Source organism: Lutjanus erythropterus, chromosome 15 (assembly GCF_056507025.1).
Source record: "Lutjanus erythropterus isolate fLutEry1 chromosome 15, fLutEry1.hap2, whole genome shotgun sequence".
Taxonomy (NCBI): domain Eukaryota; kingdom Metazoa; phylum Chordata; class Actinopteri; order Lutjaniformes; family Lutjanidae; genus Lutjanus; species Lutjanus erythropterus.
The window spans coordinates 36,351,348-36,379,265 of record NC_139331.1 but is presented as its reverse complement, the minus strand read 5'-3'; the positions used below and the strand labels follow the sequence as shown (position 1 = coordinate 36,379,265).

The 27,918-nt window shown below is 39.2% G+C and overlaps 1 protein-coding gene across 1 annotated transcript in view; it reads right to left on the bottom strand.

Moving 5' to 3' along the window:
• The window catches only part of xrn2 (5'-3' exoribonuclease 2), a 51,356-nt gene that overhangs the window by 4,792 nt on the left and 18,646 nt on the right, over window positions 1-27,918 (bottom strand). The window contains exons 19-29 of the mRNA XM_084736967.1: window positions 23,885-23,992; window positions 23,600-23,689; window positions 23,436-23,508; window positions 22,714-22,797; window positions 21,887-21,984; window positions 19,794-19,873; window positions 19,588-19,644; window positions 16,960-17,028; window positions 16,666-16,794; window positions 13,375-13,493; window positions 1,327-1,387 (exon numbers count right to left, since the gene is read on the bottom strand). Of these exons, the coding sequence (XP_084593093.1) occupies window positions 1,327-1,387; window positions 13,375-13,493; window positions 16,666-16,794; window positions 16,960-17,028; window positions 19,588-19,644; window positions 19,794-19,873; window positions 21,887-21,984; window positions 22,714-22,797; window positions 23,436-23,508; window positions 23,600-23,689; window positions 23,885-23,992 (968 nt within the window). The remainder of the gene's footprint in view (window positions 1-1,326; window positions 1,388-13,374; window positions 13,494-16,665; window positions 16,795-16,959; window positions 17,029-19,587; window positions 19,645-19,793; window positions 19,874-21,886; window positions 21,985-22,713; window positions 22,798-23,435; window positions 23,509-23,599; window positions 23,690-23,884; window positions 23,993-27,918) is intronic.

The window sequence follows — 27,918 nt, the reverse complement described above, 5'->3', positions numbered from 1 at the left end:
AACTTTCTATAATTGATTCTACGTTAAAATTTGTCCTCTATTCATAAAAAAACCTCTGTTAGTCTGATTTCATCATTTTTGAAGTTCAGATTTATTCATGTTTTGGGGAAATTTTCAGCCAACAGATAAAACGCTGAACTTTCTGCTCCAAATATGGAGGCGGCCTTTAACTCTTGCTTTGAAGTGACCTCCCTAAAATCCCCATCGACGTGCGTTTACCGAGGGATCGAGCTCTCAAAGAGATAAAACGGCCTCTCCTCTCAGATGACTTAACGTCGACACAGCATGAAAGAAGGCAGAGTATGAAATGAACCATATTCACATATGGCTCGGATCGCCCTCGGCCCTGAAACGAGGCGGCCGCATTGCGTCCGTGGGACCGAGTGAAGAGTCGGCACGCCACGGCCCTCCAAACCGCTGCCGGACAATGTGTCAATCCAGCGGTGATATTAAAAGTCTCTTCTTGGTAACAATGAGGAGAGAAGAGACTGAGAGCAGCAGCCCCATCCCTCATTACTGAACCATGTCACACTCTGACCAGCGCCGGACTTAACTGAGCGCTGGAATCCATAATCCCCCCCTCTCTCCAAGTTCCTCCTGCATTTCATTTGGTCCGGTCCCGAGTAGTTAAAGAAACTGTTTTCAGTCGCCGCTAATAACTACTGACCTGAGGTGACACCGAGCCACAATGGGCCTGAAAAGTTGAACCAGAGAACCTGATTAGGACTTTGGAGAGGGTCTGGAGCCAGAATCAATAGCGGGGACTTGTGCGGCCGCGGCGCAGGGAACGGCGCAGCCTCCAACAGCATTAGTGATGCCTCATTAAGTTGCACAAACCTCCTCGAGAGAAATTTGTTTTAGAGCGACAGGGAAAAATCTTAATTCAGCAGCAGAGGCGGCAACAGCAGCAAAGCCCCCCGATGGAGGAAGGCAGAGCGCTGGTGTAGAGAGGCTGGAAATCTGAGGGGTGATTTAGATGCAAGGCGAGCGACAATAACCACAAACCCGGACCTTGAAATGTTAAATGCACATGAGCTGTGGGTGTAAAAATGAAACGCACAGAGGAAGAGGAAGTGAAGTTTTCCTGCAAGATAACCTTTCTGATGTTAGAAAGATAAAGTAGAGAGGTCGATAAAGTCCTTGGCTGTCTGTGTAACAAAAAGTAAATCCTATTTTACAGTTCTCTTTTCTTGGATCAGTGTTTATATCCAACTTAACCATAAGAACAGAAAAGAGGTAAATGGCAGCACGCTGACCGTGAACTTCACTTCCCACGGCAGCCAGAAAACGCAGATTTACAAAAAGCAGACATGCCAGTCAACTCACCTTGGAAATTGGGGCTGGTGGAAGGGGGGAGGCGCTCCCAGCAAACTGTTCTGCCTGGAATCTGCGGAGAACAAAAGACGACATGTTCAGAAGTGGTTCTGCTGGGAGAAGTTTGAAGTTTTCAAAGAAGCAGAGAGCTCAGACCTCGGAGGAAAGACGACAATTTGACCTGAATCTGAACGCTTTTAACGCGAGTTGAAACCAGTTGCTGTAATTCCTTTATGTTTTACCTCAAACTTTAACATGTGATTCAGTTTAAATACTTAACAGCATCACAAAAAACTAAAATATTTCACATTCACATCACCTCAGTTGACTTTTATGAGCTAAACCCTGATGAAACCTGAGAAAATCCTCCAGTTTCTTTGTTTAGACGGAAAAACTAGAAGGATTTGACATGAAACATGGATACTAATTAACCCAATTCATGTCAGCTTTAACCTTGAAGATTAATAAAAGAAAGAAAAATACCAACTATTTCATTTCTGTCATGGATACAGATCGAATCAGTTGTCATGATAAAATTAAGCTCTTTCAAACATCGAATTGCAGTGGGCTCTGGAGGTGCAGGGTGGAGGAGGAGGAGGTGGTGGTGAGGAGGGGGAGGCAGACGAGGGAGAGCCGGAGCGCCACATTTGCATTTTTTGTTCAGAAAATGAAATAAGCATTCAGCCGGCAGCATTGTGGACGCCTCAAGTACCCTGGTTCCATCGCTGCAAGCCCTTCACAAAGACACACTTAAAAAAAAAAAAAAAAAGGAGCTAACGGCTTCTTCCAGATTCACTGTTGCCAAGGCGATGACCAGCTGCGAGCCGCGGACTTGTTTGTTTATAGGGGCAGGCCTGCTGAGTGGCTCGGCTCAGGGTGGGTGAAGGGTGCCATGAAAAGGACCTGGAGACTCACATTTACAAACCTGGGAAGGAGACGGTGTGTAAAAAATGAGGATTCGACCGATAAGAGCTCGCAGGAGCCGATGCAGATGTTTCTGATTACAGAAGTCAACACTGAGCGCAGATATTAGAGCAGGATGTTTATTATCCGGCTGTGACCAAAAATGTATATCAATAATTACATATATTAAGGACTGCAATTAGTTGATTATTCAACTGCAAAAATCATCTGGTCACAGCTTCTCAAATGTAAATATTGCTGTTTTCTTCATCTTCTACAGTACGGCTGCACAATTAATTGCAATAATATTTTTGAAAAAGGAAAAAATGGATGAGAAAACATTATAATGAGGTACTGTAGTTCTGCAGAGAGGTCCTAAAAGGGAAGATCTAAAAATCTTGTTCTCCAGATGAAAGAAAACATGTTTGTTTGGTTCAGACCTCAATAAATATCACATCTTCACGACTGTAACAAGTTGTTTTTGTCAGTCAACTTGACAGTTGCAATGCAAAACTGATCATTTCCTCTAATCATATCCCAACGTCAGTCAAAATAATCGCAGTGCGCCCCATTCAATAGCCAGGTTTCCATCCAAATGTAAAAAAAGCTAATTCATGAGTACAATAATTAGCACTTTCTCTCCATCTGTTTACGTGAATATCAGGAGTTGAGTTCATCAAGAAGAAATCTTAGGTTGTAGGCTTGAGCAGCATCTATTTTTCCATACCTTCCTGACATTGTGTTGGTGTATACAGAGTGTATGTCTGTATTTTTAAAAAAGCTGCTGGTGACTGAAGCCACTGTTGCCTGCAGACTATGACTTTAAAGAGCCTGGTCTACAATGCTGTGTCTAATACACAATTAGCCAACTTAAAAACTTGGAGGGTTGTAATACTTGATGTGCACACAGCTTCTTCCACACTGGCTCAGTCACTTTCTACTCTACTACTACTACTACTACTACCACTACTCCCAAACAGGGACAGAGGATCCAGGCTTTCTGTTATTCCCTCAGGTATTACACAGGTAATACAGACCTGGTACCTGGTTCTTCAGTTCTTCATATTATTTGTCCCAGATAGCAATTTGTGCTCACACAACACATTGGAAAACATTTAAAAACACATACAGGACCTGACTCGTGTCAAACCCATATGGGTCCTGGGTCAGGTCTTGGGTGGACCTGTGAAGACCTTGAGATGTTGTAATTAAACAAACGCCAGTCAAATGGTGAATAATGATGTGGAAAACACGTCGGGAACTGATTCCAAACAAGCTGAATATGGTACGTTCAAACTGATTAATCTGCAAACATTACAAAAAAGTTGGGACAAGAGAAACAACAGACTGCAAAAGTTGTGGAACGTTCCAAAAACACCTGCTTGGAACGGGATCATGATTGGGTATTAAAGGGGCGTCCTGGAAAGGCTCAGTGGTTCACAAGCATGGATGGGGTGAGGTTCACCACTTTAAGTTTAAGAACAACATTTGTCGAGACAAAACTGCAGGAATGTATAGATTTCACCATCTACAATCCATAATATCATGAAAAGATTCAGAGAATCCAGAGAAATCTCTGCACATACAAGACTGAAAACCAACACTGAATGTCTGTGACCTTTGACCCCTCAGGCAGCACTGCATTAAAATCTGCATTAAAAACCCTCATCATTGTATAAAGGATACTACATGGGTTAAGGAACACTTTGGAAAACCGTTGTCAGTAAACACAGTTTACTTAGACAAAAAGAAAGACATATATCAACAACATCCAGAAACACTGCAGACTTTTCTGGACCCGAGCTCATCTGAGATGGACTGACGCAAAGCAGAAAAGTGTGCTGTGGTCTGATGAGTCCACATTTCAGATTGTTTTCACAAATTATGGACATCATGTCCTCCGGGCTAAAGAGGAAAAGGACCATCCAGATTGTTCCCAGCACTGACTTCAACAGACAGCAGCTGTGATGATATGGAAGGATTCAGAGAGACATATGCTGCCATCACTGACGTCTTCTTCACAGACGTCCCTGATTATTTCAGAGACGATGCTGAGACACATTGTGGACGTGTTCCAACAGCGTGTCTTCGTAGTAAAAGAGTTCAGGTTCTAGACTGAGCTGCCTGCAGTCCAGACTTGTCTCCCATTGAAAATGTGTGGTGCATTATGAAGCACAAAATACGACAAAAGAGACTGTGGACTGTTGAGCAGCTGAAGACGAATATCAAGAAAGAATGAGAAAGAATTTACCTTTAAAACTTCAACAGTGAGTGTCTCAGTTCACAAACACTGACTGAGTGTTAGAAGAAAAGATGATGGATCACAGAGATAAACATGATTCTGTCACACATTTCTTTGGAACGTGTCACAGCATCAAATTCAGAACAAGTGTAAACAATCTTTATCAGTTTCAACATTAGATATCTTGTCTTTGTACTGTATTCAACTGAATATTGGTAACATTCTGTTAAGTGTAAAAACTTTTTGGCTGACTTTTTTCTCATGACTTTTTGGTGCTCTGTGAAGGAAATTGTGAGTCTTACGCGTTGGGACATTAATGGGAGTATTTTGGAGCTTATGACAGTTATTGATATAGAAGAAAAACTGAAATAATCCGTTTATGACCTGATAACTTAAAGGGAAGTCGAGCAGGAAATATTCCACCAGTTCTCTGCTAGCTGCTGAAAAAAACTGTAGTAAAAGACACAATTACCAGCCAGCAGGCAGACTGCTGTCGGCACATTATCATTTTGTTTTTGTCATTCAGTTTTCATGTTTGATTATCTCCTCCACCAACAAACTTTAAGTGGACCACCCAGTTGGGCTCCAATTATAACTCCACAACCCTCTGGTCTTCTTTTCCTCATCGCCAGCGATGACTCAAAAGAGAGAATTACAAGTGGACACCTGTCAATCTCCTTAATTAACAATGATCTGAAAGTGTATAGACCTCCAGTCTGCGCCGGACAAAAGCCAACAAAGGATTACGCTTTAAATCCTTAAAACACGCTGTGTCCACTGTATTAATGCAGGGATTACAACCGCGCTAAACAACTAAACGTCTCTCTCCACCTCTTTTCAATTAGTTCAGCGACTATTTGACTCAGCTCCCGTCCAGCCGGCTCAGGTCTGAAAACAGAAGCAGGACAGTAACTTTTCTGTCCGCTGGACAAAGCAGAGACACAGGCTCCAGAAAAGGCATCTGCCACTGCTGCTTCACAAGAAGACAAACCTCTAAATCAAAGAAAGCTCAGGGTACTGAGGTTATAAACAGAAGATTTCTCTGATATCAACATATATCATAGGGAATCATTAGGACGCAGTGTTGTTTGAAAATTTTCTAAACCAGTGACGTGTGATGCCTGACTTTAAGTACAATCAGAAAATAAGACAAACTTGTAAAAGGTCTCACAGTTGAATTACGTTGCTGCTGTACAAAAACTATTAATTTATAAAAACACTGTAGAAAATGTGCTAAATTTTGTATCTAAATCAGGAAATGTCCAACAAAACAACAGGCTGTGATAAAGAACTGAAGAATCCAGGCACATTTTGTGTAGCCCGACTATTAATACTGTCACAATACTACATTTTTAAAATTTCAACATAATACTGAATACACAAAGTCCTTGGCAAGCAAAATACGATTTTTTTTTCTTTTTTAACAATCTGTACACAGTGAACTGAGGTCTTGAATAAGCACCTTGATCTTTTTTTACAGCTTTGGTATGATCATTCTATCAAATGAATAATTAATGCAGATCGAGTTGTTTGTACAGAAAAAGTATTGAAGTATTGATAACTTTGAGCCCTATAAATCACAAACGTGACGTGTCCTGCATTTAACTGTTCCACTTTTGTATCCAACAAAAACATTCGTAGGTGTAAACCTCAAATTTCAATTACAATGTTCTTGGATTCATTAATTTGAGCAACAGAATTTTATTAGTGAATGACACAAACACGTGATGATATGAGCCCAGAGAAAAACAAGAATATTGATAATACTGATAACTACAGATAGTTTTGGTCATTATAATCATGATATGAAACTTTCTGACTGTTTCATCTCTACCTTCTAACCTACGACAGTAGAAGTTTCTGTTTAAATCCCTGATGCCAAAGAAAAAAGGTGATGTCTGCAAACTTACTCCACGCCATGATTTAATGACAACATTTTGATCTCTGAAACATCCTCAGATGTTTACCACCCCGGGCAAATAGTTTGGATGGTTAACAACGCCTGCCATCATAAAGCTCGTCAGCCTACTGGTGTGGTTTCCATTTTCCAAATATTCTGACCTGAAGAAGATCGAAACGTTGTCATTATTATGTTTGTGATACGTGATGTGTTTTTAATCAATGTCCCTCAACTTGGAAGTCCTTGATGCACTGTTTTAAAGTCTCTGAGGGTGCAAAGCTTGATGGGACAGTTCAGGCCAAACTGGATAATTTTCCTCTTATGTGTTGTGCTCTTTAACCATCCAGATAGTTTTGGAACAAGTTGCAGAGTTTAACATGTCTGTCATCTCTCCAATATGATGGGACAAACTGGTACTCGGCTTGTGGTGCTCAAAATGCCAAAGAAATACATTTCATGTTGGAACTACTTTATATTTACTGTAGAAAGAAAGCAGGTCCTTATCAAACTGGTCATGACAAGGTCTGTGGATCATCTTGAGTAACCGGGTCAAGATTTCTGCAGAGACACTGCTGTTGAGTTTTTCAAATATATTTTTTTTGGTGCTTTGAGCAGAACAAGCCAAGTGTCGCCTAGTTCCATTATACTGGAGTGAAGGCAGACATCTCTAAAGACAATTTTTGAAAAACTCTGCAACTCACACCCAAAATATCTAGATGGACAAATAGCACTACAGGTAAGAGGGAAAATATGTATTTTTTGAAGGGGGAACTGTGTCTTTAAATCAATGTGGGAGTAGTAAAACTAAGCACGAGCAAATCTGAAGCTTCAGTTAATGAATCTCTTGCATGGAGACTGTTCAGAAAGACCCCACAGTAAATCTAACATTTTATACGATATTTCCAAGAGATTCTTTGTGAAAAGTGAAAAGTTCTGTGAAAATTCAGAGAATAAAGATACTTTTATCACCAAGGCCACATGTTTGTGGTAACTCCTTGTTATTGAAGTCGCTCTACAAGCCAGCCTGAGCAGCTATTATGTGCAGTTGTTATTCTGAAGTGGTTGGGGAGTTTTGGAGGCTTACCAGCCACTGTGTCCGCTGGATGAATCTGTTACTTTGCTGCCCTGGTTAAAATTTGGTGTCACTGTGTGTCAAGACAATAATGGCCACCAGCAGAGACTCCCCGGCTGGTTATTAAATACCAGCTGGTTTGGCTGCAGTGCACAAAGCCCCGCAGCATGTTTCAGAGGCAGCGTGTTGACACATCACCGCAGGAGGTACCAGCACCGTCAAAGGGGGAAGTTAACTTTGGTTTCAACCCTCTTCAGAGCGCATCACACACCCAATCAAACAGGATCCTCCCGGATGCTTTTATCAGAGGGGGCCACTGTGTCCAGCGGAGCCACTCGACAGTCTCATTACAGGCCCAGGTCTCCCACAACGCTAATCAGCAACCAACTCCCCCCCCACCACCACCACCAAAATCACAAAAGCACAGAGGAGCAAAGCCTGCAGTGATTATTGGCCAGGCAGAGGATTGGCCCTGAGAAAGTGTTATCTGGACAAAAGCAAGCCTCTGGCCTCCTGCTGCAGGATAAGGCCTACTTGTCTGGATAATCACATTCCCAGGGGTGCCAATATTATCACTGGCTCACACTAAGTCCAGTTTTTACTTTTAAATGTTGAACAAGAATCAGAAAATTCCACAAATCATTTTTAATCTTTAAAAAAAGTTGAATTCTTCCAGCAAGCACAAGCATTGAGCATGTAAGGTCATTGCTCAAGGAAAAGTCAAAGGTTTAGATCTTTAAACTGGCACAAATCTGCAGAAATCAGATCTAATATCAGTGCTACCTTCAAAAACCTACCTTCCACATACTTCATATAATAAACCTGATACAATAAAAATCAGGATCAGGCCACGCTGAACGTTTACAAAGATTCCCATTTGCTAAAGTAACAATTTTCCCGATGCTGATGGAAAAAATATAGAGTGAGGGAGATGAAAAAAAGAATGTCCTGGACCGCTAATTGTCAAGTTTAACATTAAGAACGAGCAGCAGAGGCCAGGGGAGGTGCTATCGCAATCCGGAGGAGCCAAAAACCCCCATTTGCATCAAGTGCCACCAAAATAGCTCCGACTCCCCCGCACGCTATCAGTGGGCAGATGAGAATATTCATCTACTTGCAAATTGGCACATCAAAGTCAAACTGGAGAAGAGCTGGCAGAGGACCGTGGGGCAGAGGCCGGGCCGAGCTCGCAGCGTGATTAGGAGCTGGGAGAGTGAGTGTGCCTCTGTGTGTGATGATCCGTTCAAACATCTCTCACGTGATGAACAAAAAGCAGCCGTTTAATCATATCACAAAATTATTTATGTCTGCAAGAGTGACAGCTTAGCAGCTGTGTTTATAAAGTGTTAAATAATAATCTGTGGATTCTGTCTGTCCGTTATGTTTTAGGCATTCAGGTGATGCTTCTGTTCTGTGTTCTGGCTTAAGGGCACTTCGGAAGGTCAAATAACTTCTGAACAGGGGAGAGAGTAGAGAAGCTGCAGTGCTCTTAAAATAGTAAAGTAGTTTGTTGGAGCCTGTGTCGGGTATATTCAGTAGTTCCTCTGCTTGACATGGTTTCTAAAACTCAGAGCAAAAAGCTGCATGAAATCTTTGTTCCAAATGAGCTATCAATGAGTAAGGATGTCCAGATCAGTCCTTTAATGTGGGAAAAGATCCAACTTTATTTGAGCCCTTAAAATCTGCCAGATTTACAGATGTTTAAAATGTAAATCTGACTTTGTTTGACGTACTTTGTAAAACATCAAGAGATGAGAGGAGATCCTGGAGACAACTATAACTGTCAAATCATACATTTTAAAATCCTATTCCTTGTCTATAAAGCACTAAATGGTTTTAGGTCTAAATTCATCTCTGATTTACTTCATGAAGCATCCAGACCATCAGATCACGTGGAACAGGTTCACTCGGTAAAGTGAAGCAGTCTTTAGTTTCTTTGCTCCCTACCTGTGGAACAAACTTCTTGAATACCTGAAACTGTAAGCTCATTTAAATCTGGGCTTAAAATGTGACTGTTTACTGCAGCTTTCCAATAAAGTAGATACATAACTTCTCGTTAAGATAATCTGTAACTGTTGTCTTTATATCTGTTTGCTTTCATTCTTCTATTTTTCTTCTTCTCTATTCAAGCTTCTATTTTTGGCTTGCTTTTAGCTTTTGTTTTTATGATCTCAAGTGCAAAACTAGAGGAAATGTTTTACTTGCCAAACTCGACAAAAAATACAATAAACATTCCACAGACAACAAAACACAAATATATACATAAAAATATTAATAAATTAAATCTTTGGATGTTCTAGTATATCTGCTAATTTACCTACAACACTTACAAGTCCACTCTGGCATATTGAGAGCTCCATCAGTGGTCCCTGGGGAGGGTCATTCATGAACAACAAAGATTACAGATCCTTCCTAGTTTTGCAGGAGAGTCTTAATTCCTGAGTCCTTAAGGATCCTATGTAGTTTGGAATTTTTGGGTTAAGCCTCTAATTGAGTATTTGATCTTTTCTAACTTAAGGAATAAGATCAAGTCAATCATCCAAACAGAATCTTTGGGTGGATGTTCTCACTTCCATTCCAAAAAAATCCTTCCCCTGGCAAGGAGTGTAGCGAAGGCAAACACGTCTTTCACTTTACTTGTCATTAATACACCCTCCGCAGGGACTCCATACTTTCACCTTTAAATGACTTTAGAAGGCAGAACTTTTACTTGTGGAGGAGTATCAGTAATGGACCTGAATAGTTCTTTCACATCTGGTTAGTGGGTTTGTTGCTGGATGGAGATTTTCCCAGAGTGTGAGGCAGTAGACATTATTTTATTCAGCCATAAAGTGTGTAGTTCAGCTCAGGCTGCAGTGTAATAGTTACGGCAAGGCTGTGTGTTGTGTTTGGTGCCACAGAAAATAAATGTTCTAAGTCTCTGTTTATTAGGGCTGCACAATTAATCACAATACTATCAAACCCACAATATGGCCAAGTGCAATATTCAAATCGCAGACAGAGAAACTAATCACAATTTTTTGAAAAATGAATAACAGCATTATAATGAGGTGCTGTAGAGCTGCAGAGATGACCTGACCTAAAAATCTTCTTCTCTGGATGAAAGAAAGCATGTTTGTTTGGTTCAGACCTCAATAAATATCATGCTGTATATTAAGGTTTTTTTTTTCGTAATAATGAAAATTGTAATACAAAAATTATCATTCCCAATAATGTTATTGCATATCACAATTTCAGTCAAAATAATCACAGTATGACTCTGGAGATTTTCCGCCACAAGCAATGAAAAGAAGCTGCTAGCTAACTCTGAGCTCAGTGCAGCAGAAAGCTCTGCTGAGCTGTGTTCACACCTTCACAGAAACACTGGGCACTTTTAGATGACTGGAGGAACACTGTGAGCCAAATACAAGACAGTCACTTGTTATTTCACTGCACAGTCCGTTTGGGGATCAGAGCTTCCACACAGTCTGAAACACGGGAAAATAGATAAAGGCATCACATTTATTTTTCACTTGCCTGATCAGACAAACAGTTTACCTGCCTCCAGGCGAGCGTTCATTTCAAGCACTGATTTGCACCACATCAGCTCATTACTGCTCAACAAGTATCACTCTTCACTTCCTTTCTTCTTCTATGCCACCGTTATTAAGTCCATACACCTCCCCTCAGGGGTCATCACAAATAAGAGTCTTAAACTTTGTAAACTCTAATATATTACCATTAAAAGAATGAACAATTGTAATAATAAGAAACATACTGTGCCAATAAATCTCATTTCACTATACCTGAGTTTCTATTCAAAAACTAGCAAACCTATTGACCACAGGGAATTTGAAAGCACCAGGTTACAATCAAAACTGTATAATACTTCAATCATTTTTCACTCAGGAGGCAAAAATACTTATACTCATGAACACTTGATTCACAGTGACCTCTCTTTTCATGGCAGGTAGAATGTTTCTTTGAAGAAGAAGAAATTGTGAGCCCAAAAGAAAATATTAGCTCATTTAATGGGACTGGTATAATAAGCAGGAATATAATAATAACAGAACATACTGCGTTATTCAGTACAAGGCTACAGCTGTGAATCCAACAATTCACACACTTCTGAAGTTCATTCATGAACTTGCAAACAATAGTTTCACAAGGTCCACTTACTTTTTGACAAAACTTTGAACAATGAAGGAAGTTTTGTAAAAGCATGTTTGTTCAAAGACAGCTGTACTGAGAGGAGCTGAAACCAAGGTTCATCACCACTCCTAAATCTGTTTGTCACTGGGGCTGCTCCAAGACCAGTACTGAAAAAACGCCTCTGATTACAACCTACTAGAGACTAGTTTACCTGGCGAATAAACACACATTTAATTTAGACTAGTCGTCCAGTCAAACAGTAAGACGACACTCAAAGCAGGTAAAATTGAGCACAATTTGTAAATCGATAATTTTAAGCCTCGCCCAAAAAATACTGCATGTATTGAGACTAATTTGAAGCTGCTGGCCACATCGTATAAGAAATGAATGGCACTTTGCACCATGCATTATGAACACAACACACATCATCCATCAAAACACGACAACAACTCATTAAGTGCTTCAAGGATCACGGTGTCTGCAGGTAAACAACACTGTTCACCTGGAGCTGACGTTAGCTGGAGCTGACGTTAACTGGAGCTGACGTTAACACCGACAAGCTGCGCTGGGTTTTAAGAGCTGTCATCTGTCCCACTTTGCTGATAACATCTGGGCCGTCGGGGCATTCGCACTGGGCGTGAAGGACTGCTGTCTGACAGAGGTGCAGCACTGACTAGTGGTGGGCGGCTGCATAACACCTTAGAGGCAACAATTAACTAACACTGTACATTAATAAATTATTGATAAACAGTTTAAGCATCTAGTTTCTGGTGCAGACTAGCGAGGGTGGCAACACTGAATCGTATAGCTGACTAATCACAAACATTCTTACTACCTAAAATGCTGGTATCTGTATCACTGAGTACGCAAGTCTGTGCAACAACCTGATGGGGGAAAAACCTGATTCTTAAATGTATCGTGATGTGGACGTGGAAGATTCTAAATTGATTCATAAATGTCAAAAAAAGGTTTTGACAACATAATGATAGAGCAAAAACAGGCAGATGCAGCAGATGCATCAATAATGGTAACTGTTTATAGATATTTAGTAATTTAATTACATGTAACTAGTTACTCCCCAACACCGCTAGTATGTAAGCCTTGTTTTTAGTCTAGCAGTTGTTGATGACAGGCGGCTCCAACCGGCCAGTGAGGAGTCAGCAGTCGGTGAATGTTATAAACAGGTTTTGTATAGATTCTTCAAAAATCGTGAATCACTACAACCATGAGACGTCATACAGTCATAAATGTATTGTAATGTAATGTAATGGGTTCAGTAGTATGCAGATTAAAAATCACACTGTTGGAAACTGGAATCAGATCTGTGCTGATATTAACTGACATACAAAGTTCAGTATCAGTAAAGTAAAAGCTTCTGTCAGAACATCTCTTTTTTATATCACTCACTGACACTTACATGACATCACCACCATATTATTAATATTAATAATTCTGCTTACATTTTGTCTGCAAACACCAACGTTCAACACATACGATTTTCAGTCTTTAACTCTAAATTTTGTGCACTGACAGACCTTCTGTCTTCATCAAAACATACCAGGCTATTAATTCAAGAATGTTTCCCTCATCATTTACACACATGGCTGATGATTTATATCATGATTTCTATACATGTTAAAGGACCAATATGTAGGATTTACTGGCATCTAGTGGTGAGCTTGCAGATTCTAAACACGTCGTCTCACCGTCTCCTTCCAAGCCTGTAGGAGAATCTATGAAAGCTCCTGTGTGTGTGTGTGTGTGTGTGTGTGTGTGTGTGTGTGTGTGTGTGTGTGTGTGTGTGTGCCTTACGTTGGAAAGACTGGTGGCCTCCGCTGTGTTGAGGACGGTAGTTTCCTTGATGGTAGTTTCCTGGTGGCGGGGTGTTGCTGTACTGCCCTCTGCCATGCTGGTTTCTGTTCATATTGTGACTGAAAGAAGAGAAGAAGTTTAACTGTAAGAATCAAATTCACAAGAAAACCTCATTTTAACATCAGAAAAACCTGTAAATCACAGATTCACAAACAATGGCAGCTTTTAATACTTTGAAAATAAAACACATTGTTACAAATTATTAAAACAATAACAGAAAAGACTTCATTGTCTACCCTTTGCAAAATAACTGATTAAAAACAAAATATATCACATCCAAATAGAGTATATTAAAAAAATACATCTACATGTAGAAGCTACATTAGGAGGATCACTAGGTGCTCGATGGTGACGACTGATTGGAGGAAAAGAGAAAGAAAAAAAGTGCTGTGTGCTGACATATTTTATGGCCACGGGAATATTTTCTGTGATTTTTTCTTTGCTCAGTCCAGTTGAGGAACATTCACAAGGCCGTAACAAACTGGAAACACAAATCTCTCATGTTGTTTGTTGCATGAAAATAACACACTACTTCAGCACTGAACTAACTTTAAAACACCAAACACACACAACAACTCAAACTCCTTTGCTCTGCAGGGTAGAATTACTGTTTTTGTCTCGTTAGTCTGGTGGCAATTAGGACTGCATAAGTTATCAAAATCACAGAATGACTTCTGCAATTTTCAAATTTCAAAACTGAAGGCGTGTTGACCACCATATGAAGAACCACCTCATATAACCACACTTGAGACAATCCAAACGATCCCTTTAAGGCCAGTTATTTGTTACCGATGAGATTTCATATTTAGAGGACATTTTCAGGCCTTTTAAAGATGCTGAGAACCTGGAATGAATCAGCTGGGGTGGCTCTGACAAGTGACATGAGTTTTCTTCTGGCACTTAAACTACTGTGAAAATGCTTTGATAGGTATTGATGATCACAGTCCTGCAGGTTTATACAACTTGACATAAGAGGGCCACAGCTCAGCAGAGAAAGTGGGTTGTCCACTAACCACAAGGTTGGCAGTTCAGCTCCGAATAACACAAAAATATGCGTAAGTATAAAATATAAATATGTTGTGTCTGTTTTTTTCTGCAGACAGGAAGCTCCATCATCTCAGAGGTGCACATCACTCAGTGGATTAATGCCTCAGACTGAATTTAACATCTCTGTCTCCACTGAACAGTCAATGATTTTAAATCAAAGCAACAACAACAAAAAAAAAGATCCTTTCTTTTCCTTTTCTTGCTCACCATCCTCTGAGCAGCTGCCTCTTTGGCCCCATCAAGGCACAAAACTGCCTGAATTACTGAATTAACAAGTGAGTTTAGTGGGAAAAAGAAAAAAAAAATTGGAATACATTGTGTTTCTTCAAATCCGTGCATAATTAATTCCCAAACACGCTAAAGTCGGACCGAGCCAGATGTTCAATTATTCACATTTCCTTAATGATAATATCAATGTGTGGAGGAGAGAGCTTAGATCATAATCAAGGATGGCTGGTTAATGGGGACCGCTGGGGGCGACACAAACATTTAAACACATTTTCCATTTTAAAATACTGTACTCTTCTCCCAAATCTGAATACTGAGTCACTGCAGAATCAACAGTCATTGTTCAACAGTCCTCACTATAAAATTATATCATCATACCACGAAAGATGGTTTAGAAGCAGGTGTGTGTTGCGATTTAGACATTTCTGCCTGTTTATTATTCTGCATAAAAAGGAAAAGGTGACCTGTGTGACAGAATTCATTATGCATTTCATTAGACTGATATCATGGGTCACATTTCTGAATGACAAAAGAATAAAGTGTTGATATTTTTCTGTGTTACAGACACTGCACAAGCATGTTTGACTAAAATAACAACCCAAATATCTCCACGTCCGTCTGTATTTGAATTATATGGAAATTTCATCTGAGCAAATCTATTGTGTCTTCAGTGGTGACACTCAACAATTCCTGATGGGTAAAAAATATGTTTGTGTTATTTTCATGCTGTGTATCTTCTCTTTTATCTTAAATTCCAATTCATTTGTTTAACAGAGAATACAAGGTAGGAATGTTTCTTACACTGAGGGGCTGTGTCCAACCTGAAAAAGCCAGGCACTCTTCTGAGAAAACCCTGCTGTGAGCGTCTGAGAGGCACAGCTGAGACGCTTTAGTTACTATGATACTGATGGAGTATAAGAGGAAGTATGTTGTCAAGGTAGGCTACCTAATTTTGCAGATAGGTTGTGTTAAACTCATCGTGATACTCTCGGGGGGGAGGAGTATGTCAGGCTAAGTGACAAGTACTCGGCATGATGACATTTAATGTCCCTAATAATAATGTTAATCTAACAGCCTGAGCTGACCGTTTGTTTCACCACGCGTTACATTTCTGCGGGAGATCAAAGTCTGTTTTTAATGTTGTGTGATAGAGTTTGGGGAACCCTGAAACACTTTTCTTCGGCCAAGTCTGGAAGGGAACCCCTGATTTGTAAAACTCATGAAATTTGTGTGCATTGTTCCTTCATTTAACAAATATTAATATGATCACTCTTATGAGATGTTCTGCAGGTCTGGGGCTGCCTTCAAGACTTGACCATCAGTCTCTCCCTCCTCTGCTTGTTTTCACTTCCGAACATCTGTGGTCTCCTCTGGCTGCATCAGCTGTTACTTCATTGTTTGCAGCAAGGTCAGGGACAAACAAGGTCACCGCTCTCTTCATAGGAAAACAACAGGACAACCAGCGCAAAGCGTTTTTGTCACTGATCACATATGGAGGCTTTAATAAGTTTTAAAATTCCCAAGTGGAGTATTTACTGTCATATTTTATGTGGTAGAACAAAACATGAAAATCTTAAATACTTGCGTTCACCACTGACTTTATTTCAGACATCAAACCAAACAGCGATTAAAAGATCCTCATTGGTATTTGTCCCCCCCACCCCTTCACTTTGATTGGATGGCTGGGCAAAACGTGACCATGATGAGATGAGATTTTATGCAAAGTTGAACATTTTCAACTCTCTACAACAAGGAAAGAAAAGCCAAACATGCAGCAGTCGGTGCAGAACAGATATAGTGCTGCGTTGGCGTCTGTAGCAGAATATAAATGTAGGGTCCTCCCACTGCAAACAATAAAAAAAAAAAAAAACACCCTTTGGTGGATACTGATAATTTCCTAACAGAGGAGCTTCATCAGACTCTGTAGATAACCCTGTAGGTAACAGACAAACTTACCCGAGAGCCCTGAAGGCGGACTGATCCAGGTGAGCCTGCTGCCTGTTTGGGTTGAAGCCCAGCTGAGGTCTCCATGGTTCCCTGTTCCCCCTCTCCCAGTCCTCCGGCTTCAGGACCTTACTAGGTATCCTGAAAAAACAAAACAAAACACAACAAACCAAGTCAAAGCTGCTCTGAGACAGATATTTTAATACTGACATAAATCATAAATAACACTAAAATAAAGAGGCTTAAATGTTTAGGGAAGCATTCCCGAGATAAATAAACTTTAATAAAATAAAGAAAAACCCTCACTTGGCTCCTGGAAGGATGACCGCCTTGAACACAAAGTTATCTGGATACTCTGGATCCCTGAACTTCACTCTGGGAAGCAGAAGAAAATCAGTTTCAACTGAGGACAAAAATAGGTCCATTACCTCACATTTGCAAAAGGAACATTTCCCCTCCAGCACAGAGATCCTGAGTTTGTGATGTTTGATGTGGAGATTATTCTGTGATGAAGTGTTGTCATTTTCTTCTCAACCTGCCTCATCTACTTCACCCTGTCATTTTGCACATGTTGCTGGCTGTCTTTTCAGCCTCGGAGGATGTTCTGCACACACTCTTGTTACTCTAATGACAGGTGGGTGTACGCATTCACACGGCTCAACGCTGCCATGAGGCTAAAAATAAGCTGCTGTGGAGCTGTGCTGCAAATGTCTGGATGAAGGTATATCAGTGAATCACTGGGACGGACAAAATGTACAAGAAAGAAATGTATGTGTGCACGTACACAGAATACTACACGTTGTTAAGTGTCAACTGTGAGTCCTGCGCTGTGATTTTAAAGCTTTGCTGTTTATTTCTAACCTCTTATGTTAAAAATTAGAAAGCAGAAAATATTCACATTTAAGAAGGCAGAATCAGAACATTTAGACTTTCTCTCTCTCAAAAAAAAAAAAAAAAAAACACCACTCACCCCAATACAATGATTATCAAATTAATTACTGAACAATTAATAATCGATTTTATGATTAATCGTTCCAGGTCTAAATATAACACAATTCAATACAACAGCTAACCTGTCTAAATTCAGTTGGAAAACTGATATATATGAGTAGAAAGCTGAGCAGTGACCTGTGTTGGTTAAAATATGGACGCATTATAGCAGCGACTGTCAACTGGTGGTCTGCACATCAGCCACAACAGATTAAAGATGTTACTGCTAAAGCAAACTGAACATTTCCTACTGCTGCAGCTTCACATTAAAAGCTTTTAACTGGTGAAACGCAAGCTGACTTTTATTATGACGGTGTCACAGGAAATGCAATGTGTTGGTCAGTGAGCACTTACAGCTACTGCTCATCAAAAATGTGTCCATAAAACAAAATAACAATCGTTTTCTGCATTTTTTTGATGGTGGATCAGTTTGAAATGTTGCAGGGAGTAATGCCACAGTCAGGAGCAGCCAAAGTGAGCTGTCAGATGAAGAGCAGCAGGCTGAACACCTCCATCTTCTCCTTTCACTGTGCCCCACCGTTCACAGACTCATGTCGTGTGCAACATTAAATCAGATCAGTTGCTCAAAGAATGATAGAAAAAGTGAAATTATTTCCTGACTTCTTTATTTAAACCCCCAGAACTTTGTGACCTGAAGTATTAAATCTCATTCGCTGTTACCACAAGTGTCACGTGCACAAAAACTGTGCAACTGCATAACGGCATCAAAACCGGTTCATTAAAGTTCATTAAGCCTGGTTCATATCATAATAAGTTGATCAATATTCACACCCAAGGACAAAATGCCCTTAAGGTTACAAATAATAAAAAAATGCTACACATTAACATTATTTTACACTTATTTTTGTTAATTCATTTTCAGAATATTAACACTTTAAATGCCAGTTCCTTTGCATAATGCCACTGTTGTTTTCATGAATAAAAAACACAAAATTAATTATGTTCTATATACTAAAATCTATGTGGATTATCACAGTCTGTGATAGTGTATGTCCATGATTAGCAACAACATTGATATAAACACATTTTTATTTTTTGTGCAGCGTCAGATTTTTAAAAATATACCCTGAGGTCAGAAATGTCCCCAGGTGTGATTGAGGGTTAATATTTCCTGTCAGTCAGGACTTCATTCTGCAATTATGCTTCTGAAATTACAGATCTGAACCGTCACCCCTCAGTGAACTGCCACCTCTGCAGAGCTCTAACAGCTGTTTCTAGTTAATACAGATCACCCACTACTATTCATGCTGATATAGGCTAATAAAAATCACATCAATTTTGTTAGGAATTTTAAATATTAAATAATGGGATAATAAGGGCTATTTTTTCCATAGTTTGTATTCTTTGAAGACCAGCCCCCAAAGTGCCTGCTAAGAAAAAAAGTAGATGAAGACCTGTGCTCTACAGGGAACCAGCAGGTCTCAGATCAGTGCTTTTTACCTTACACCTATCGTGTGTTCAGCAGTTGATGCTTCCAAATATCACACTAACATTACCCAGAAATCTTAGCTAGCTAGAGAAACCATGAGTAACACAGGCACCTCCTTCATGGACTTTAGGGATAATGACAAGGATGAAAAATCAAAGCCAAAAAAAAACTGTGTTTCTGCCGTTTCTTAAGACTACCTTATTCTGAAGGTGATGGTGATGAGAAAGAGACTGCAGGTCTGAAGAGCTCAAGTACAAACATTTGAAAGAACGGCAGCATGACTTTTTAGTAAACTGTTGGTATAAATACAAAGGATCCATCCTGTCAAGCTGCTGCAGCATCAGTGCACAAACCACCCACCCATTTAAAATGTTTTATTAATCTATGATAAGTGTTTCTGAAGTGGCAGATATCTTAACGTGGAACAAAACTACCACAAATAAGACGAAGTGTTCCACACTAATACAGCTGATGTTGATATAGACGGTTCTTACCCGATTGCAACGTTCTGTGAGATGTCACGCAGCATCGGGATGGGTGACGTCACTGTCCTGAAGGATAAACATCAGAGTAAGAATGAATAAATGAGCAGGTCGGAGTCGTCACACGGAACCAGCTCTCCTTCAGTTTAGTGTTGGTTAGAAACATTGCAACGTGGGACAAAATGTACAAAAGTGGGAATAAAGCGGGCGTTCCTTACTTATCTGGTAGAATAGGGTCGTCATCAAGATTTAATGTACCTTGGATTCCATGGCACAGCTCTGCAGGGATCTGAGTGCCCTGAGGGAGAGAAACCGTATCAACCAAGAGCATTTACTGACCTGTTAGATTTGTTACAAAGCGCTCTATTATTTATTATGTCCTCAAGCCTTATTAGAGGATCATGGTGAGTCATTTCAAGGCGTTTTTGTGCTTCTAACATTAAGGGAACACTTGCCATGAAATTCACGGATCACGAAAGGCTGAAGTCTTTCCTTTTTGGACAATGTGTCACTTTTGCACAGAAAATCTAATGTGCCTACTAAGGAGCTGTTTCAGCCACCAGGGGCACAAAATTAGCACCAGCTTCATTTGCCAAAAAAAAAAAAAAAAAAGGTAAACTATTGAGTGGCTGGTACAGTTTGAACATTCGTTTGGACAACAAAAAAGACAATTTTGCACCCTGCAGCTATGTTTTTCCATAAAATTGTTTGTCCACATTTCCTTTTAATGACGTCATGAGGTAAAAGGCTCGTCTGAGATGAGCCAGCCTGCACAGAATCGATCAACGCACAATGAAAACCGGTTAGATTTGTGTCCAACGTCACGCTCACACAGACAACGATAACTTCACGAGATTGAGGAGGTTGCCACAGCAACCTTCACTGTGACTGTAATATGTAATATTAATCTCATGTTGTGCAATGAAGGTTTATTCTGTTAAACACCTCGTATGTGACTGGTGAAAATAAAGTTTCATACAGAAATGATCAAACAGAGCTATTACAAAGTCTTTTAAAAGGTACGCACAAAAGAGCAAAGGATCATGGAACAGTGGGGGGATCTCTAACGGTAAAGCTGCAATGATTAATCGATCATTAAATTAATCACCACCTATTTTTGTAAAGGGTTAGGGTGGGTAGGGTTAGGAATTGTTAAGGTTAATTAATTAATTGATTTGAGTTAAATTTTTATTAAAAAATGTACAAATTCTGATTTCCGCTTCTCAGATGTGAATATTTTCTGATTTCTTCACTCCTCTTATGACAGTAAACTGAATATTTTTGGGTTTTGGACATAAGAAGACATTTGAGGACATCATCTTGGGCTTTTGAAAACTTGAAAACCTTTAGGGACTAACTTCACTAATCGATTAATCAAGAAAATGAAAAATGAAAACAACAGATTAATCCATGATGAAAATAATTGTTAGTTGCACACACGTGATTTCTTCAGCCACAGAAATATTTGACTTGTTGTTTATTCTTTAAAGGCTGCTGGAAACTGTCCAACTTTAATGCAACTCTTTGTCAGCGCCGCCTGCGGCTGCCTCCTGATCTCATTCACTTTCCAAGCACAGTTCATCCCAAAAGAGCCTAACGTCTAGCGCCACCATCAGGACAAACTTAACTTGCTCATCTCTACTATGAGTAACACATTAAAATAGATAAAGTATCCGTACGCTGTTTGTTCTTTGGGATAGTCTGTTCGAACCTGATCAGTTCTGAGTGAAGTCTGCAGTTTAACACACTGCTGTGCTTCTGCAGCATTTTGCTTCATGCTGTTTAGTCGTGCTCATTAAGAAGTATTCACACAGCCAGTAAAATATGAGTCTGAACAATTGCTTTGGTTTACAAATGCATAATCAACAAGACCAAATCCAACTCAGATGACACCTGCACAGCCACACAAACACATCTGTGGCAGACTGACGCAGCAGTAATGCAGATCGTTTACTGGATGTGAAAGTTTGATCCACAGAAAAAGACTATTATTACAGAGTTAAGCCGTTAAAGCAGCTGACTGTGTGTAGAGTGGAGGATGTCAGCTGCATGATGCATTTCACCACAATAAAGATATTTAACATGAATATAAAGCAATGAAATGTAACATAACTATGAGAAACTAAGTGCTTTATTGTTGAAACTTTTCAGATGCTGGATGTTGTTAGGACTCCTGTTTGTCAACATGACAACGGTACTTCCCATCAGCCCCTTTGTTGTTTTCTGTCTAAAAGTACATTGGCGTCTGTTATTTAGCTTTCAGTTTGATTTGAAGAGGACCTCATGTGATTGCAGTTCTGGGTTTTGTTACCTCGAGAGAGTCTGTACGGTAGAGCTCGTGGATGAAGTCAAAGAGTGGGTGAGACTTTCCGAGGAACATCACGTCGCTTCCCAGGCTGTTTCTTTTCACTGCAAACAGAAAACAGACAGCAGCTGTGGTCATACTGGTCAGACTGGAGGTCTGAATTTACTGGACTGGACGGTAGAGGAGAAGAAAGAAGGGGTGATGAATGAGAAGACAAGAGAAAAGACTGAAAAACAAACTGCCACGGTCAGAAGGAGGAGTGAAGGAAGAAATAAGGAAGATTAAACTGTATATTTGGATGATTATATACAGAAACAGACAGAAACATGTTGTGTTATGTTAAATAAAGGAGGTCATTTCCTGTGAAGTGAATTGTTTTCTTGCTCACAGCAGCTGGTACAATCAAAGTCTATTTAATGGCTGTCATTAGTGATCTGAAAACTTTATAAAGTGTAAAAAAAGGACAAAAGATCTTTTACTTTTCTCTTTCAGTTCCCCTATAATTTGCAAAAGAATGTGTAAAGCACTGTGGCTCCCAACTAAAAGTAAAAACCTCAAGCTTAGTCATTTTTACAGTTAAATACAAGAACAAGTGTCCACAGAGTGTTTGATTCTTTATTTAAACACTTCTGTTATATAAAGACAATCATATGCTGTAAATTCAATCTAATCTGAACAGTACCGACTCTTTCAGTGACAATCATAAATATAAAAGCTACGTCTATGTCACACACCGATCAACACAGAGAAAACAGAGAAGAGAAAAAACCTTTTGTTGCAGAACTTAATTAAAGAACAAATCCAGAGTTTTACACTGTGGGGTTTTTGCTCACCTTCCTCAGTCGTGAGGTCGGGGTAGACGTCAGCCAGCGCCGCCCTCAGCCGACGTTCATCCACAAAAGGCAACAAGGCCACACCTTCAAAAAAAAAAAACAAAAATCACAGATACAGAATGACTGAACTCAAAATCACTTCTAAATGTCAAGAAATCTACAAACAATTACAAATGAATGTTTGGTTTGGAATTTTGGTGACAAACAAATAAAAACAAGAAAGGGGTTTTTGTTTGTTAATAAAGCCGGCAAGTTTGGTGAGAAAATAACAAAAATCAGCAGAAAATAAGGCAGTTTTATGATGATTGGAAACTGGGGCATTAATGAGGGAGGGAGGAAAAGTAAGAACAGAAAGAAATGGAAATGATTTAAGAGCATGCAGCATGTTTGGGAGGCCCTGGATTATTTACACAATATTATCATATATGTATTATCAACATAATATTAATATTTCACTTTTAAATATCAAAGTTATTGTCAGACAAGGTTTATCAGCTTATAGGCATTAAAACAAAGTTTTGTGTTGGAGTTAACCTAAATTTTGCCACCAACATTTAAATTTTTATTGCAAATGGACGCTGGTTCCAAATATTAGTTGCCAGTTTCCTTGATTACTAATAATCAGTATCTGTCCTGAGAAAACAAAAATCATATTGGTCACCCCCTAATAACAACCCCTCACACCTTTAGATGCTCGGTTATCGACGGGTAAAGTGACTCACCCTGCCAGGCGTATTTCTTGCCGTTGAGGTCAATGGCAAAGTCGTCGGGGTAAAAGTCGATAATGGAGGAATCCTGCGTCAAAGAAAAGATTTAAAGTAAGATGAAGACACCTGAAAAACAACAGCCAGTCTACTGACGTGTCTGCACTTCATTCTGGACTTACCGGACTGGTCATGAGGTGTCGCCACGTCTCGGGCAGGAAGTTGCCGCTGGCAGCAGGAAACACTCCCATCAGCTGCTCCAGTGGCTTGAACTGCACACAACAGCCACATACAGAAGTAGTTTACATACTCATACCAACTCAACAATTCAACAGGCTTCTCAGTTTATATTGACCACGTTTATATTACCAAGTTTTGATCACAGAATGTCCTTGTTTGAGTGTGAGAAGAGAGGACAGAAGGACTGAGACAACAGAAAGAGAACAAAGTTTTTCGTCCATTCTTACCGGTTTGGTCCCCTTCTCAAACTCTGTGAACATCCCTTTGATGTCTTTGAAGTCGGAGGCAAACGGGGCGTAGTGGAACGGGAAGTACCACTTCCAGGAAGCACAGCCCTGCAAACCAACACAAAGACGATCACTGACTTTAATATGACTTCACATGTAAGAAGAAATCTGTAACCAGGGACAGGAATCCGTTTCAAAGACGATGGCGAAGCAGTTAAAGTTGTTTGAATGTGGGTTGAAAAGTTCCAAAAACCCGTCAACGTCACAAACCAATGTACAAACCGATTCAACTGACAAAGAAAGAGATGCGTCTGAAAATCAAAAAAAAAAAAAAAAAAAGAAGGGGAAATTTGCGAGTGTTGGGAGGCGACGAATCCTGGGAAATTAATAAGTAATTCACAAATTCAAAAACATTATTTTATGTCCCATATTCATTATTATGCTGATGTTTAACTGCAAGGTGTTCTAAACATTCAAAATACCCTGAAAATGGCAAATGTATTTTCAGTTTCAGCAAACTAAAGCGGACGCCTTTTAAGATACAGTGTTGAGCCTGTACTTTAAATCATCCATGTTGTCTAAAACAAAATATATTTAATTATAAAAACTGTTTTTGATTCATTTTCTGTTCGATTTAGTGTGCTGGTCTTTATTTGAAGTGTTAGATGTGAAGTAATGTCCTGACTATCATGCTAACAAGAAAAAAATGAGGGAAAAAACACTTAAAGATGATGAGGAATTGGAAATAAAAAAAAAAAAAAAAAGCTTTTCTTTGCCCTTTTTCCAAAAAGTTCCACTGCAGCTCAAAGCTTAAAATCCAATCTGATCAGACTAACACAGCTGAGCTGACATTTAAAAATCTGAATCCTCATCAGACAGACAGTGGTTTAAAGTGTGTATGTGAAACAGTCTGAACTTCCTGCTCAGTCGCTGCATAAAACTACATTTCAGTCTGTTATCGCTACACTTTGTGCAAGTTTTGTTGCTGCAGCTACAATGGACCATGAACCCCAGAGCATCCTGGGACAAAATTTCCCTGACATCTGCTGAGAGACTCGCACATCTCAAAAATAATTCCCTTCCTCAACTCTGTTTTTGAAATATTTGTATAAGAGCAGAGAAGAAGAAAAATAGAGAGAGAGAGAGAAAAAAAAACATCTAATCCTTCAGGATCGAGCATTCAGGCCTCTTATCCTCCCTGAACAAACACGTCTCACACCAAAGAACGACCTTCACTTCCCACAATCCACCTCTGAGAAAACGAGGCCCTCGGATAAATCCACCAATCCTCACATCTCAGCCAATCTCACCACTCTATTATTAAAGATGGTCATTCAAATGATAATATGGGACTTTACCATAATAAAAGGTAGAAGAGGCGCCAATCTCCACATTCAAATAATCGCACAGATCATTTATGTTAATATGACGAAATGTTTTGTCTCGAGGAGAAATTCATTTGTGACTGCAGCCGGCGGGGTCAAAGACCACAAACCACATTTACTGTCCTGTTTCATGACCACTGATACACGAGAAAAAAGGAGCCGCTAGCTCATGTTAGCTCATGTCTTTTAGTGTAATCCTCTATGGATGATTTAATCCTACTGTCTCACTGTTGTAAAACACCCAAGTTAGGACTACAGCTAACCAATATTTTTATGATCAATTTTTCCTCCAATTAATCTTCGAGTCCATAAAATGAAGCTACAGGATCGAATTATGACAAACAATAATCCTCATGTGAAAATCTACAAACAGCTATTTTTTTTTTCTAGATAAATGACTTAAACAATGGAGCAATTATAAAAATAGTTTGCAATTCATTTTCAGTTCACAAACTATTTATTTCAGCTCTTTTCAAAGAATAATTCCATCATATTGTAGCTAAAAAACAACAACAATCTGTTCGGACCGATTAATTTATCAATAAAAACTCATGAAAGTGCACAGTGGAAAACAACTCATTATACTAAGTTAAAAAATAACAATTTTTATTAGTCATGTCACTCGTATCTAAAAATTTGAAAATTATTACTCTCATCCAGTGTTTCACATTCGTGGATATTTTTGGACGTTCTGCCAAAGATTTGGAAATTTAAAGGGCCTTTAGTTCTGTTTAAAATCAAATGAAGTGGCCTTCACAAATCAAATATCAAAAGCAACAAAATTCAGAATAAATAAAAAACACATTATGAATTCTATATTATTATTATTATTATATTTTTATTAAACAGCATCTACGTTGCTGTTTAAAGTGGACAGAAAACTTGCAGGGTTCAGCACTGATCTCCTGATTCTCTTCAAGTCCAATCCAGAAAAGTCAAATTCGATTTGTTTCAATTAAGTTTGAATTCTTTCAGATTCGAGTAAATTACCAAATTCATAAATACCTGTATTTCATATATAAAAGTAGCTCTCAGATTGTGTGCTGAAAAACTAGATTTATTTTTATTCCCACCGTTTTTTCTTTGGAATATAAAATTACTTTGAGTGGAAATTTACTTTCCGTCGTTAAGTTTTTTTTTTTTAGGTACATCTTGCTAAAAATGATGCAGTCATGAAAGAAATCTTGCTGAGGTGTTTCTAGTATTTTATATGCCTCATTAAAATCAATGAGAGCAGATTAAATATTTGAAACACTTCTCTGTATAAGATGATTAAACAGCAGCACAAACAGTCTCTAAAATGACCATCAAGTTAAATCGACACCAGAGCTGCAACGATTAGTCGATTCATTCAAAGAATATTAATTACCAGCTATTTTGATAATAAATTATTTTTTTCTGTCTTTTTTAAGCAAGATTTGTCAAACAATTGCTGTTTCTGTCTTTGTCATTAATGACAGTAAATGCAGAGACTTTGGATTTTGGACTGAACATAAGAAGTGATTTGAAGACGTGACTTTGGGCTCTGGGAAACTGTGATGAGCATTTTCACAATACTTTTTAATTTGATAGACTAAATGATTATTGGTTAATCGTGAAAATTATCAGCAGATAAATCAAATGAAAACAAACAGCCCTACTAAACAACTCCTCTAACATAATCAATATCTACAACAAAAAAACTTTACAGTTTTTAAAGTTTTATTTTAGGGCTCTTGTGTTTGACAGCATTAGTTTGAACTTGGTGGAACTGATGTTAAACTGGCAGCTAAGTGAACATGAACACTGTTAGAAAGTTGTGAAATTAAGAAAAATGAAATGGAACTAATCCTAACAATGAAAAACAGCCTTCACATAACACAAATTCACAGAGAAAAAGGCACAATCTACAAATCTACATTGAATAACTTAATAAAAATTGTAATTAATCAGAAAATCGCTAAATTTGCCTAGTCCTATTAGTCAGGAAATTTTTATAATTTTGGGTCAAAGTGTTGTAAATGAAATGAATCATGACAAACGGGTCAGTCTAATGTCTGCTTCTGTAAAGAAAAAAAAAAAAAAAAAAAAGATTTATGGGTGAGCCGCTGTAAATAGACTGTCAGCATGAAAATTGCGAGCTTCATCAGGGCAACACACCTACAAACTCAAAGGATCTGAAAAACTGAACAAAGTGTGAATCTTGTCTTTTGTGTTTCGGATAAACCCGGCTCTGCCTTCCCTGATCATTTGGCGAGGTGTGCGTGATCATAACTCTGCGGCGGCGGACAGAACCGTGAATGTGTGGCAGCGGAGTGCAGACACGTCCCCGTCCGCCGAGGGCCCGCTAATGAATTCATCCAGAACAGCCCCCTGAGACGGGCTTTGGATTGGCGAGCATGTGGAGTCAACGCAGAGCGTGCATATACACAGCCCACAATCAGCCCAGACAAATCCCCCCGGCTCAGCCCGAGACGCCCCGGCTCTTGTGAAGAGGGCCCACAGCTGATTATTTCATTTCAAGATAAAGATCAATATTTTACAACAATAAAATGATTTAGTGTATAATCACACTGCAAACAATAAGAGCAGATAACAGAGGCTGCTGTGTGGAGGTTTGTTTGTTCAGACACTCGACGGTGAGGAGTTCTTGACTTTCAACAGAAAACC